Below are 15,850 nucleotides of genomic sequence, written 5' to 3' on the forward strand. Positions count from 1 at the left end.
TTATAATAAGCCAAGAGCAAATGAAAATACCATGATAGTGTAAAAACGATTTAATCAAAAAAGGCGGGCTTAACACTTAACATAAAATTTAGATTATGTATCGACCACATAGTTGGGATGGACGACCAACAGCGGGTCGTCCTCTACCTCTTGATCCGAGGACTTCTGCGTGGTCTTGAGGCCAGTGGTCGACAGGGGTATTATTACTTGATCCTGCAAAAAAAGTGAGTTTTCTAAAGAAACCTAAACAGAGTTTAGTTAGATATATATATAGTACCTAAATAAAATTAACATTACTAAACTCTAGGGTCGATGATGATTTTTGGCTCCGCATTTCGGTCATTCTCATTTATCTGTGCACCAGTCTAATGCTAAAAAATTACACGGTAATGAGGGCTGGCTACTTGACAGGTGAAATATCGTTAGATGGCGTTTGTATAGTGAGGTCCGTATGACGTTACGGTCTTACTTGTAAAGGGCTCATTTAATGTGTGTTAGTATAACTAAATGAGCCAATTACAAGCAATACTGTGACGTCATCTAGCGATATTTCGCCTGTCAAGTAGCCCTCATTACCGTGTAATTTTTTTCCTACATAAGCGACACGGTAGAATTATCTTAAGTGCTGGAAAAACGATGGTGGCAATTCTCATTACCGTGTCACAATTGCAGGGAGGGAGGGGGGACGGCACGGTAGTTAGTTTAGTGTGATATATTTCTTAGAAATACACCGAACAAGGAAAGGCGCCGGTAGTATAAGTAATAGTAAATAAATAAAATATCACGCATTTGACCGAGACATAAAAGATTCAAACTCTTCATAATACTCAACTGTATGATGTATCACCTAAAGTTCCTACATCGATATTTCGGTCAACTTGTATAGATAGACTTACATGGTACATGAGCCGGTCAATGACCTTCTCGACCAGGGTCTTCCTCTGCAGCAGCTCATCTTCGTCCTCGATGGCGCCCTGCGACACCAGCTGCTCCAGATACCAGCTCACCACTGCGCTCTTACGCATGCCCGAACTTTCTTCACCTGACATCGACAAATGGAAACAGATTAATTTTCGATTCAGGGTGTATTAAAATTAAACCGGAATATTCAGCAGATATGTCTGAATACTTTGACGCCTTGACGCGGTACACGTGTTTTAACTGTTTAAACGTTTACTGGGTTTATTTGTTGATTTCGATGAAATTTTGTATGTAGGGTTTTTCGAAGACGAGCAATCGATCTAGCTTGGTCTTATCTATGGGAAAACGCCTCGGTCGTCCAGGTACTGCAACTTAATATTAAAATTAAACGAATCTTCAAAAGAATTGAATGTATGTAAGTACAAAATAAAATAAAGTGCAAAATACCTGTAGTACCAAAATAAATATAGTTAAATGAATTGTAGTTGAGTTAACCTTTTCGACGCCAACGGTTCATCTACACGCACCGTAGGTTTCACGCCAACGACATATATAATACGTCCATTACTTCAATGCAAAAGCAACCTTCTTTCAATTGTATCAAGGTTTAATTTTAGGCATTGCAAATATGGAATATGGCCTGGCGTATGGGTGATGTCTTGTATTTGATGTGACGGCGAAAAGGTTAAAGAATAAAGTTAAGCAGAATGCCAGTATTCGGAAAGCAGTCAAAATGATTTTAATTACCTCTGGTCTCCGCCTCATTTTCCTCCTTCCTCATGAACACGACCAGCATGTCACTGAGCGTCTTGTATTCTTCGAAGGAAAGAGTTAGTTTCTTCTTTCCGGAATCTCCATTCACTGGGGTTTCTATGAATTAAAAACAGTATCGTAAAATAAAAGTATTTGATCCCTTGCAATAATAGCTCTTAGTGACGTCAAAAAGACGATGTCTTTTTTAGGGTTCTATACCCAAAGGGTGACAAACGGAATCCTACTGCTATCATTTTGCTGTCCATCTATAATAGACAGACGGCTGAATTTTATACATATTTATTTTCTTATCATCATCCCCATCCCAGCCTATAAAAGTCCCACTGCTGGGCACAGGCCTCCTCTCAGAACAAGAGGGCTTGGGCCATAGTTCCCACGCGGGCCCAGTACGGATTGGGAACTTCGCACACGCCATTGAATTGCTTCGCAGGTTTGTGCAGGTTTCCTCACGATGTTTTCCTTCACCGCAAAGCTCGTGGTAAATTTCAAATGTAATTCCGCACATGAATTTCGAAAAACTCAGAGGTGCGAGCCGGGGTTTGAATCCACGACCCTCAGCTTGAGAGGCGATAGGTCAAACCACTATGCCACCACGGCTCGCAAATTTATTTTCTATTGCTGCTATAATAACAAATAATAAAAAAATATTACGTGTCCTTGCAGTCAGGTAAAAACAAAATTAATTAAAAATGAAGGGGGTACCCAATTACCCATACAGAAAACGTGATATTTTTTTTAATTTTTTTTTGTTAAATTTAAAATGTGTTTGTGTTCCCTAACACCATCTCATGCTTGACCGCTTTTTATTATATTTCTTTCTAATAATAATATTGTTGTGTACCTGCAGTGCCATTGGTATTAGGCATGTCTTGGTCGACGTCCATGCTAGGTTCATAGGTGGGCTCGTCCTCATCCAAATGTATGTCTGGCTGCTCCACGCGAATTATAGACTTATTCAGTAATCTGCAACATTGTAATACAGTATACATTACGTACCTAGGACAGTAAAATAATAAATAAATATCATGGATCAATCAAGTCCCAAACTAATCAAAGCTTGTACTGTGGGTACTGGACAATAATGCCAATAATTCCTGTTCTTTTGACATCTGTACCTATGTATATATGTGTGCATTATGTTCATTATGTAACAGTTATTAATAATAAATCATGACAACAAATAAAGATACTTATATAGATAAATATATTCTTATCTAAATACATATTAAACACCACAGACTCAAGTACAAACATTCGTATTATTGCCCCGACCGGGGAACGAACCCGGGACCTCAAGCTTCATAGTCAGGTTCTCTTACCACTTGACTAAACTGTCGTCAAATTATGAATTCTTGTCATAGTTAAAGTATAAGTGGAAGGCAAGGATACGTTGAGGCTTTTTTATCTGCTTGTAGAAGAATAGTTATTTGTGTCACAAGGGAGCAAAATGGTGTATTTACGGCGAGGGCGTACATTGAATCCAGAATGTAGCGAAGGATTCTACAATAGAATCCTGAGCGTAATGAGGGATTCAAGTGTTAACGCCCAAGATGAAAATAATTTTGCTCCCGAGTGGCTCATACAACTTTTCACACCGAGCATTAAGAAACATGAAAAAAACAAATTCTAAATATTATTAAAAAACAACCAGCATAGAAAATGGCGTGGCTTTACAATTATCAACTTCAAAAAATGGCATTTGCAATAAAATTCTTAGAAAAGCCTTGAACAGAACAGTTGCACTTTGCTCCCTCTCGTCAGGGAGGAAAAGTTACTTTTCTGAAGGAGAGGTGTGAAAAGCATTTTCTGTCACGGTTCGAGGCGTACTGCGAAGCGCGGTTGCAGCTCAAAATTGAGGGGTCACAGCCAGTATTTTCTGTAAATTATTATGTAGCGATCCGACACCGGACCAAAACGAACATATATTATTATTAAGGATAAGCTCGCCTTTGTACATATATCTCATTGTTTGTCAATTGTGTTTGATTACTTATTTTGTACAACAAACTAATAAATATAAGTCTTTATAAAATTCTTTCTCTAAAACTGGTTTTATTAAAACAACAAAAAAAAATCGGCTCTTATCTTTTCATTGTACTCTTACCCCCTTATTCATAAACGACAATCAAACCTATTTTAGTTAAAATGCCGCTAAAATTCGTTTGTCCTTATCTGTCACTTCGACATTTGTATTTGTTAGAAAGGGACAATGCATTTGTTAGTTAACATAGGCTTGTTAAGTTTTATGAATAAGGGGGTTAGTGTCTACGCTTTTTTCTGATATCCTGTCAATCGATCAAAGGTTAACTGGAAGAGATCCCTTTAAGGGATAAGTTCGCCTTTGTACTTCTTATTATTTTATTTGTTAATTTCATGTGTTTTTATGTAAAATAAAGAGAACCTAACACGATACAAAATACTTTTCATTTAAGTAAATGTATTCAATTAAAAAACGCAAATATATTTATGATTTCATTTTACCGGTAAAATTCAAGTGGCCGCCTTATTATCTTTCGACTAGTATACATCACAACTGCATGGAGAGAGATCACTCCATGTATTGTAAATTCTCAAAGCAAATTTTTGGGATGTGTGTCATATAAGAAAGGCAATGGGGGTAGGGATCCTTGTGACTTCCCCTTTCGTGGTGGTCACGAAGTTCTGCTTTACCTATGAGCCTCTTGCACGTGTCTCGGCTGCACGTGTCCACTGCAGTGCATCTTGGCGAGGGCTTCCGCTAATCTGATCATGGATTCCAGCTGCCTCGCGGTGATCCGCCACGCGCCGCCGCCCGCCGCGCCGCCGTCGCGCTGACGGAGTGTCGTGTAGTACTCTACTAGGAGTTTACCTGCGTCCTGTAAAATAGTATGTTATATTATAGTGTAGCCCGGTAGTATATATAAAAGTTACATTTAAAAACAGTTTGTGGCTATGTGGACTGTGGTAAGTAGCCTTTTTTTAGAGGGAGACAAAAATATCAGTCTAAAATTTCCGCTTTCCAATTATTATTATTTTATTTTAACGATTTTCCCGGTATTTTTTTTTCATTATTTATTAGCGTTTGCCTAAAAATTTGCAAACTATTTTATTTTATTACAGGGGCAAACGAGCACTATTACAATATTTCGAAAATAAGTTAAAGAATTCGCCATTTTTTTTTCTTACTTCACCTACAAGCGCCAAGAAGTTCCTCGCAATAACAGCGATAAAAACGTCGATTTGAAGCCGATTCCTCGTTAATAGATGAGGTGAGGGGAAACTCTAAATCCAAGCAGTTATTGGAGTACAATAGCGAATTCTTCGATGAGTTTTCGGTTTCAGTTTTGTACAACTATGTGACAAAAACCAACAACACTTACCTCCGTTATAAGCGGCTTAAAAGACCTCGCAAACGCTATATATCTCAGCAGATCCTCCCTCGTATAAACACAATCATAATTCTCCTCCTTATTACAATGCAGGTCCACAATCTTCCTCGCTATAGCATAGTCTACCATCTCGCTGCTCTCGTCAATGAGTATGAAGAAGAGGTCGAATCGGGACATGATGGGGGCGCTCAGGGCCACGTTCTGTTGGAGGGACTTGGCGCGGTCGTAGCGACCCCCGATGGGGTTTGCGGCGGCCAGGATCGAGGTACGGGCGTTGAGAGTTGCTCGGACACCAGCCTGGCAAGATTTGGGAATTTTATGGTAAAAAGATGTAGTGAAAAAACTTTTTACACAAACCAAGTAAAAATGAATCTAATGTCAATGTCGGTTTACTAATGTTTTGGCGAAAATTATTTAGCAAATTATTAACTCCCAAACTATTTATCCCATATTTTTATTTAGGCGAAATTTCATTTCCCAACTCAACATTGCGCACTGATATCATTTCCCAACTAATGATTTGATAAATGATTATTATGCAAATTATTACATGGGATTCTTTTAAGATGTCAATTGTGTTTTTGTCAAATGCGTTGATTGGCATTCCTTCATTTAGCAAGCAAACAAGCAAGCAAGCCAAAGATTTTTTTCCGTTCTGTTACAAAAAAAACCTAACATCGAAGGCTAAAGCGGAAGCTACGCTACGCTTCGCTCCCGCCTTAGCCTTCTGAACCTAACCTATCCAAGTCGCTTCTGCCTAGTCTCGTCTTGCTCGCTCGCTTCGCTCGCTCACCGCCACATAATTTAACATTTATTCTTTTTATTTATATATCATGACTGATATACCTACCTACCTTATGTGTAAAAATTGGCTAAATGTTATTTGACTATTTGTTATTTGCCTTAGCCAATCATTTGCTACATAATTGTTTGCCACATAAAAGTGTGATGAAGTAAAATTTTGCAATATAAAAAATGTTGCGAAATAAGAAAAATGCGAAGCAAAGTTATCCCAAGGATTGGTTTGCCAAATGAAACTTCGGCGAAAGGTTGGTTGTTAAGTGAAATTTGGCGAAAAATATTTCGCCGAAAAGGCAGTACACCGTCAATGTCATGAAGACTTGTGGAAATGAATGTGGTAAAACATTTCTGACTTTAACTGTATAAAGCTAGGTACTTTAGGGCAATCCAACCACCAGAAGTGTTGGGTCCAATTCGACATGCAGTTGAGTTTGATGCTTGCAAAAACATGTACGTTTTCACGCACCAAACACTAATTCCGACTAATCAAATGTATACAAACCTTAGCAATGGATATGGTCTGCTGTTCCATGGCCTCGTGTATGGCGACCTGGTCAGTCAGGTCCATCTTATCAAACTCGTCGATGCAGCACACTCCGTTGTCTGCTAGCATGAGCGCGCCCGCCTCTATCACGAAGTCGAAAGATTCCTCATCCTGGGAACAAATGTGGAAGAACATAACTTTTACATAGTTTATTTTTTCAACAGTCAATTATTCTAATTGATCGGGTTTGGCCACGCAACAAAATTAGTAAAACTCCTGACATTATCATTTTAAAGTTCAATTTCTCAAAAACGGCTGAATCGATTTTACTGAAACTTAGCTAAGAACAATATGGTTTACTTTTAATTTAGAACAAAAACTCATCGAAATCTGACTACCCGTTTAGGAGCTATGACGCCACACTCCGATGCACACATTATAGCAATCAATGAATGTGACGTCGTGCAGACCGTGAAGTCGCACCATGCTCAAACGACTGTATAGGTGAATTACCCAATATTATTTTTCCCCAGTCTTTTTCTTCTCTGATAACTGACGGACTGATTAATATTTTTTAGGAACAAGCCCATTAGAGAGAGAAAGAGAGAGAGAGAGAGAGAGAGAGAGAGAGAGATATAGAAAAACACTTAAAGGAAATAATAAATAAAAAAAAAACATCGAATCGTAAATTGGGCCCCACTCAGCATAATGTCGCGGCAGTGGAACCCATTAGTAGGCTTATCATTTATTGGTATACCTTGACGACGGCAGCAGTGAGACCGGCGGCGGATGATGCTTTCCCGCTCGTGTAGACGGCACGAGGGGTTATCTCGCTCACTTGCTTCAGCACTTGAGACTTGGCCGTGCTCGGGTCGCCCACTATGCACACGTTTATGTCGCCACGGAGGGTAGTGCCTGAAGAAAGTTTATACGTTGAAAAAAAGAAGACTTCAAGGTATGTACAACCACTCGGTGTAGATGGGCGGTCAATCCATATCACAGACTATATAATAGTTAACTATGTGACTAATAGTAAATTCTACAACAAGAGCATAAAGCCATTTTACCCGAGACATTCAAATAGCCACCCGAGCCAGTACGGCGAGGGTTGATAGACCCGTCGAGTTTTACACTCTGCTATTCACTTCGATGGCGAGGAAATGAAAGCAACAATGGACAATTGTTCACTTACTACGTACCTTTTATTGTTCACGCATTACTATTAAAATTGTATTTTTTTTAGTTTTTATTGATCTATTTGATTGATTTTTAGTTTTATATAAATTAAAATTATTAAAAAAATATATGAAAAAACTTTTTTGTTTGTGGCTGATTACACCTAATTGCCTTGGTCTTCGACGAAGGTTTTTTTTTCTTTATGCACTAGACTCTAGCTCTAGCTATAGTGACTAGAGCATAAAAAGTTATTTTATGTCGCCTAGACCCAGCATAAACACAAATTTTACGAGCATGAGAAAAGAAGTGAAAAATATTTTTTGTCGCAATTTCAGCTTTTGTTCTCGATCGTAATATATAATTTACCCCCCATTGCCATAGCATTTGCCGCCATTTCTGTATTTTTTATGTTATATACAATAAAGAGGCTATAGTACAATTATTAAGTCATATTATTAAATTAGTGACCATATAAAAAAAAAACATTTGTGGCATTTTAATAAAGATTTGAAAAATCTAAAAAAATCTTGTCTTCTGAAAAGTTTAAAAATCCTTAGATCTTATCTAGCTTGCATTTGCACTACACACACATATGCATGACGAAACATATTTTTTTGCTTGCAACACGTACCTTCGATAGTAGTTTTAGCGACGCCTCCGAACAGCATCAATAAGATTCCTCTTTTCACCTCGTTGTTGCCGTGGATGCTTGGAAACAGGCTGGCGATCAGGTTGTTGTATAGGTTGCGATCTCGCGACATTTCGTATACCTGAAATATACAAAAATATTTAATGCGTTCTTTACACAGCTAATGCTATGATGGATGACAATATTAAAACGCAATTTTTGAACCAAGCCAGCTGGCTTTCACCGCCTCTTTCTGTCACATGGTATAGGGTGAGGGTAGATAGAGATGGTGAAGGCCATCGCACAGTGCAATCGGGAGCGTTAGACAATATGCCAACAGGTGGGAATCGAGCTGTTACGATCCCACGTCACTGATGCACGCGCGCGGCGCTATCTTAGGGCCTTCGCAAACTCGCGCGGGGTGCTGTTTAAATAGGTTTCTTTAGAGCAGAGACACGCCTCGCGCAGCGCTGCTCTATTAGAAGTCATGATACAAGCACGCCGCGCCCGCACCAAGCCGTGCACTCGCGCGAATTAGCGGATGCCCTCAGCTGCCCTTATTAAATATGTATACCTTATCCCACTCCTTGTCAGTCATCTGTTTCCGCATATCTTCAGTGGTCATATCGTCTGTGGACAGCTCTGCGGTGCCGAATCTTCGGGATATCGCTTGCACGCTGCATGCTAAGAATGCCGTTCTGAAAAGAATAAATAACAGTTATTACCTACCTACCACCAATGGCGAATTACGGATACACAGATGCAAAAAATATTGGGATTAAAAGGAAAGAAAATCGCAACAGACGATAACACGAAAGCCTGCGCCAAAATGCTTAGATTTACTTGAGGAATAAATATGGTTTTGTGAAATTTCAGAATTTCAATTCAACTATTATTATTTATAATGCACAGGCAGCTTATAGCTGATGCGTGCATATCATTGTTCACTTATGTAATTGTCTTCCAAAGTACTTATCAGGTCTGTTTTTAAAAGAATTCACTGAAGGTGCACTGATCACTGCCAGATATATTAAATGGCTTACGAGAGTGAAACCCCAGGTAAAGGCTACAGTAATATAAATATCATCATCATCATCAGCCGGAAGACGTCCACTGCTGAAAGGCCTCCCTCTTAAATAAAATGTACTCACTTGTAATGTAATTCCCGCACGCCTAAAGCTTTGAGCCCTTTGATCCCTTCCATCTGCCCCTCGTTGTTCTGCCGCGTACGAGTGGTCAGTTCCGCTCTAGCCCCAGGCAGCGAGAGGGACCCTACGTCAGGTACCACTATTAGAGTGCCTGTGAAGTCGTATCGATCTCCTGCCTGGAAGACGTAACAATCATGTAACTCTTATTTAAATTTTAGTTGATATTATTATTAAAGCTTTATGTATCCATACAGTACAATAAGTTTATATATAAATTTTTAATTGATAAGTAGTTTACTGTTATGGCCCCTATTGGGTAAAAGCCTCCTCAATCTCTTTCCACTTTTGTTTGTTTTGAGCAGTGCTCATCCAGTCCTTTCCATACTTCATGCATAAATTATATTTAGATGCATGTCTATGTTTCAGTTTGTTGAAGTATTACGTAAGCAACAAAAAGAATTGGGGAGGGGGGGGGGGAATCTTGGTATAGCTTATTTTTGATAACATTGGACATCTGGAGGGTAATATTGTCAACAATATATAAATTAAATCATCATCATCATCCCAGCCTATATACGTCCTACTGCAGGGCACAGGCCTCCCCTCAGAATGAGAGGGCTTGGGCAGTAGCTCCCACGCGGGCCCGGTGCGGATTGGGAACTTCACACACGCCATTGAATTGCTTCGCAGGTTGTGCAGGTTTCCTCGCGATGTTTTCCTTCACCGTAAAGCTCGTGGTAAATTTCAAATGTAATTCCGCACATGAATTTCGAAAAACTCAAGGTGCGAGCCGGGGTTTGAACCCACGATCCTCTGCTTGACAGGCCATAGGTCAAACCACGCGGCCATCACGGCTTAATAAATTAAATGTCTGTAGAGATTCCTTAAGTTTTGGTCTCTAAAATTCTTTATTTTTCTAGACTTCATATAGGTAGATTTCACTATAAGTTTAATTTTCTTCTCTTTTGTAATGTTTGTTACCTATTCATTTGTTAATTTTTCTGTATTTTGTGTGTAAATAAATCATTTATTTAAATATATGATTATTTTAATAAATGATTTATTTACACACAAAAAAATCCAGAACATATTAAAAAATGTACTGGTTATTGTTAGGTAAGCATGGAGAGCAGTGTGTTAGAACTGTACTTTTGCTGACAAGTGGGAAGTTTCAAAAATAACAAATATTCTGCTTACATTATACTCCAATCCCCCCCCCCTCATCAGTCTGCCTTTGTACAAGTATCTCAATTTGTTTCTTATCTTTAGTATCATCCTAGGCTACCGCATTGTGAAACAGTGGAACAGTTTGCTCGAGACAGTGTGTGATCAGTGTACTTTAAGTGAATTCTTTTAAAAACAGATAAGATAAGATAATGATTTATTTACCGAAATTAAGATTACACAGTCATAGAGATATACATTGAAATTGCCATGCTACTTATGAACTAAAGTTTTACTGTGGTTCACACATTAGGTCGAGCCTGTATTGTGTGAGCTCAACAAATTACCAGAGGAGTAGTAACAAACAATGTTTGATTTCACAGAGCAGAGCCTAATGACAAGCACAATAAATCGCGATATTGTCTTTTAACAATAGACAGACTTGATAAGTTCTTTGAAGACAGTTACACAAGAGAACAATGATATGCACACATCAGCTATAAGCTACCTGTGCATTAGCCGCAGTTGTAAAGCTTTCGCTGGTAGCTCACCTGCACAGACTCCACAGCCTCTGCCCTCAATATAACTTCCAAGGACCGCGGGATGCAGCCCCTCGGTAGTTCTGCTTGTGTTTCCTGGATGCGGATTTTCTGGAAGTCTACGAAGACAGATTTATCTGCGTCCAGCATGAACCTACGCCGGTTGGCACATACTGGGTTGCGGCAGATTGTTGGGATTGTGTACTGTAAAATTGATGATATTGTTTTGTTTTTCAGATATTATTTACTGCATATTGTGTATTCGCTCATGTGGAGGAACTATAAAACAAAAACCAGAATTCCAGTCTTTATTGTCATAAATAATACAAATTTTTGAAATGAAATAAAATTAAAAAAGATCTGGCTAACAAATAGACATAGGGTTAATAAAAAAGTCATTTTATAGTTAGGTTAAGAAAAAACTTGATGGTAGGATTAAAACAACTAAAAATATGTTTGGCTTCATAATAATAATAACTTGATAAATTATTTTTATACTGGTTCCACAGAAAGGTGGCACACAAGTAAAAACTCAATTTAAGCCCTTGTATGCGGGAGCCGTTTCAGAATTTGACACCTTGGTGCAGCAACTTTACATCAGTAGAGGTTGCCCGCTTCGTAGATTTGGAACATATTCATGCTTACGCAGTTCATGATCTGGCACGAATACACATCTAAGCATACGAGGGGTTAAGTATAAAAAAATTAAACAGTTATAAATTACCTTAAACTGTTGCTCCACATTTTTAATAACTGTCTGACAATCTAAACATACAAAAGTACCAGAAACTAGCTCTGGATGCACAGGGTGTGTTCGAACAATCTGACCTGAGATTCTGATAAGAGTACCAATCTTGGCTGTGGTTAATTCCCTTACTTTATGCCTTGTTGGCACATCAACAAAGGCAACATAACACTCTTTGCCTTGCAGATCCTTTTTCATTCCAGGGTCAGCAAGACTTATTACATAATTAAGAATAGCCTGATTGATAAATGGGTATATTCTGTAATACTCTTCAATTATAGTGGTTGCAAGATTTTGATTATATTTTTCCACATCATCAAAACTGATTTCAAGAGTGCTGATTTCTGGTTTGAGAAGCTCTTTTGCGTTTTTCTCGTATTTTAAGTCATTTTCCTCTTTAAACCTGAAAATGTATCAAATTTAAACAAGGTTAAATAACATAACCTCAAAAGATACCTTTGTCATTTACCGTTGCAGTGTAAACCAACTAAATTGATATTTTGTAGCATAATGTACATTTAGATACTCACTCTTCTAAGAAGTCTTGAAAAAGCTTCTGGCAGCGAACTCCTACTTCGTCTTTTACTTGACTTTGTGTCGCATAGGTATCGGCGACATCCATGTTTATGTTTTTTGTACGTCAGGTCACTTCTCACTATTTAAAGATTAGTGTTACAGTATATCCGGGTTGTTGATTTGTTAATTTAACTTTATTCCGTTAAATCCATAGCAATACATACAACGTAATTACTAAAACAATAAAAAATAATAATTTTGCGTGATAAACAAAGATGCCGTTTGGCTGGTGGTGGGTGACAGTTACGGAATTTACGCGGGAAAAGCTTCAATTATGTTTGAGGTACTAATAAAAAAATCCACAGCAGCAGTCGATTTTAATGGCTACTTAAATAGCTAACTCTCTCGTTCAAATTTATTTTTTCCTAAATAATCAAAGTAAAAGCTGCGTTCATGTATGTAACTGTCAGTGCCATCTGCCATTGTCATGTCATCATGTCAGTCACGTAACAAGTTGAGGTTATGTGAGATGTTGTTGCATTTGTAAACCTTAAATTTATTGATAGATATGTCAGACGCTAGTATCGGTTTTCTGTACAAAGCAGCATCGACTCTATTACGAACTGAAAAAACTCAAACACAAAACATTCTGCGAAGCTACTATTTGTAGGTATACTTTGTTTTGTCAAGTTAAATTATGATCTCACAATAATTGTGAGAAAATAGGTAAATTATTTACCTATGATATTTATTTTACAGAACACGATGTATGCAGATAACTAAAGGGTATGGACTACCAGAAAAGCATTTCTCGTCCAACATAAGGTGCCCTCATTGCTGCATTGAGTGGGGAAAACACACTGAAACTAAAGTAAATATGAAATGTTTTTTGTGCTGTTGAAATTTCTATTTTTTACACTAACAAAAAAAGATAAATATTACTAAACAATTACTAAATATATTTTTTCTGCTCCATAGATAAAACCCATAAAACTCAGTAAGAGACAGAAAAAAAGAATAAAATCACAAACACCAACAAAAAAAAATCGTGATCCTAAATCGCTACTTCATAGTAATGAGTTAGTAAGTACATAATGTCAGTTACTTTCTTTTTGTAAAATTATATTCTATTTATGAGTACAAAAAATATATGTATTTTTAAATTTCAGGAAAGAATTTGTTCATTTTGTAAGCATGGAACAGTAACTCCACTAATAAAGCCTAATAAAGAAGCAGTTACCAAGAAAAGAAACAAAAAAGCTGCAGATATAGTAATCAGTAAACACAATCTAGTGAAATCAAAGGTAAAAACTCCAGCTGAAAGGAAAACTGAAACCAGTATTTATTGCAATGCAAGAGAAGTGTATTCACTAAGTAATAAAAACAATGCCCTAACAAATGCTAAAGAAACTAAAGTTATAAAGAATAATAAAAGAAAAAAGGACAAATTTGCTGGTCTATGCCAACAGGCAGTGCTGACGTCTGCTAAACTGAAAGAGATTAAAAATGCACAAAGTGATAAAAAGGCAAAAACTGAAAACAAATTACTTGCTTTTTTGAAGACGTCATCATGATTAATAAAAATTTGAAGATCAATAAATGATGACTCGGTTTAGTTACATCTTTTTATTATCATTACATGTATATCCATCACATTTGTATTAGTATGCCCTGTGATAACATGAAGATTACCACTTTTGAATGCTTTATAAAAGTTGTAGGAATCATTATTGTCCAAATATTTATCTATATCTAGATTATCTTTTATTGCATCCGAAATTAAGTCTAAATAACCAATAGCACCAGCAGCATCAGTCGGTCCATCTATCCCATCTGTACCAGCACTTAGGAGATAAATATCAAAAGATTTTAAGTCATCTTTGACATCATGTAGATATTTAGAAAACTCCAGAGCAAGTTGCTGATTTCTACCACCTTTACCACTGCCTTTAACTTCCACAGTGATTTCTCCTCCAAGAATAAGACATATATTTCGATTTTTACCTTCAATCAATTTGTCAATAAACTCGGTGTTCACCCCAGGTATTTTCAAAGTGTTTATTTGTAATTTAACTTTATTTAAATCAATTTTTCCTTCAACAAAATCACAGATTGATTTTGCTAATTTGGCATAAGATTGTGCAATATCTTTTACATTGCCAGTTACAATGTGGGATAAATAAATAGAGAAATAGTTTAATTTTTTTGCTTCTTCTAGAGCAGTGGTTATACTCAGCCTATTTGTCCCTATCAAATAATTCCTAACATTGTCTCTAGGAAACTTAAACCATGTTGTTTCCGATAAGACAGTTTTGAATGACATTGGAATGTCATTAGATAAGTTATACTTCTTTATTATATTCAAGGCCATAGATGCATTGTCTTCATTTTCTGTTGTAGGCCCACTAGCTATCAAATCCAAAGGATCTCCAACAATATCAGACAATACTAAAGACAGAACTTGAGCTGGCTGTGCCTTGATTGCTAACTGGCCACCTTTTAAATCCGATATTCTTTTTCTAACACAATTAAGCTCTGTAATGTCAGCCCCCGCATTTGCAAGTTTCTTAATGAAGGTGGTCTTCTCTTGTAAATTTATAGGTTCTTTTGGTAAAGGTAGTAAAGCTGATCCCCCTCCTGATATTAATACTAAAAGAATGTCTTTTTCACTCAACATTGTGACAAGGTCTTTAATTTTCTTTGCAGTATTTTCAGAATTACAATCAGGCAAATTGTTCATAGCTCCTTCATAGTAGGTTAGTTTTTCTGAAAGTTTTTGATTCAAGCTTCCAAGTGGTACACTAATGATCCCTTGTTTGATCTTGGGCCCCATTATTTTCTCTATTTCTACTGCCATGTTTTGGACAGCCTTTCCTGTGCCAACTACAAACACATTTTTGTGCTGTAGGTTATAAGTATCATTTAAAATGATAAGCTGTTGGTTCGCCGGGTTGTATTTAACAGAGTTTCTAATCAGATTCTCTGGTAGCACTGCTGATACACTGCTCTTAAATATTTGTAGCAAATCACTTATTACTGTTTTGGACATTTTTAATTTCCAAAAATGGACTAATTCACACTTTTCTCCGTGGCAGTGAGAACTGTACTTCTTGTTTTGCTTAAAAGTTAGATAAGAAACTAATGCCAATTAAATATGGTTCAATAAAATAAGTTTCTTGATGATAACCATGATAACTTCTTTATCAAAAGATAGCAAGCAAAACAAAAACAAACAAACGTCAAATCAAAAGGTTGTGCACTGGTATATTTATCTTACTCTATGTTGTGCACACAGAGTACATTGTTATTTATTTATAGGATAGGATGTGCAGTTGTGCTTTGTGCATCATGCGCATGCGCAGAATTCGTTACACATTTAATTTCACATGTCAATACATAACATTCTTATATTATATTTCTATTTCAATTGTTTTTGTTAGTGACAGTGACCACATTTTTAAATAAATTAAAATATGGAAAAATTTACCATCCTTGAGTTCCTTGACACAAAAAAACAGAGTTCTGCCTGCAGGGCTACTACGAAACTCGAAGTTCGTATCGTACCGTCCCTCTCGCTCTCGTATTC

The 15,850-nt window shown here is 37.1% G+C and overlaps 3 protein-coding genes across 3 annotated transcripts; 1 reads left to right on the forward strand and 2 right to left on the reverse strand.

The window, feature by feature from the left end:
* Nucleotides 1-35: 35 nt before the first annotated feature.
* Mcm6 (minichromosome maintenance 6) lies at nt 36-12,655 on the reverse strand. Its single transcript, XM_074107323.1, has 14 exons — nt 12,279-12,655; nt 11,728-12,151; nt 11,016-11,207; nt 9,304-9,476; nt 8,727-8,850; nt 8,156-8,294; nt 7,106-7,263; nt 6,367-6,519; nt 5,055-5,360; nt 4,366-4,550; nt 2,537-2,658; nt 1,669-1,791; nt 897-1,042; nt 36-213 (listed from the first exon to the last, which is right to left on the reverse strand). The coding sequence occupies exons 1-14, from the start codon at nt 12,368-12,370 to the stop codon at nt 94-96; spliced, it is 2,457 nt and encodes an 818-aa protein (XP_073963424.1). The 5' UTR covers nt 12,371-12,655; the 3' UTR covers nt 36-93.
* Nucleotides 12,656-12,736: 81 nt separating this feature from the next.
* Nucleotides 12,737-13,879, forward strand: LOC141442366 (uncharacterized). Its single transcript, XM_074107327.1, has 4 exons — nt 12,737-12,930; nt 13,024-13,135; nt 13,243-13,347; nt 13,434-13,879. Exons 1-4 carry the CDS (start codon nt 12,833-12,835, stop codon nt 13,836-13,838), a joined length of 720 nt encoding a protein of 239 aa, XP_073963428.1. The 5' UTR covers nt 12,737-12,832; the 3' UTR covers nt 13,839-13,879.
* LOC141442365 (glycerate kinase) lies at nt 13,877-15,706 on the reverse strand. The gene has a single exon (XM_074107326.1). The coding sequence runs from the start codon at nt 15,311-15,313 to the stop codon at nt 13,877-13,879; it is 1,437 nt and encodes a 478-aa protein (XP_073963427.1). The 5' UTR covers nt 15,314-15,706.
* Between the last annotated feature and the right edge of the window lie 144 nt (nt 15,707-15,850).

The sequence above is a fragment of the Choristoneura fumiferana genome, chromosome 25, assembly GCF_025370935.1.
Source record: "Choristoneura fumiferana chromosome 25, NRCan_CFum_1, whole genome shotgun sequence".
Taxonomy (NCBI): Eukaryota; Metazoa; Arthropoda; class Insecta; order Lepidoptera; family Tortricidae; genus Choristoneura; species Choristoneura fumiferana.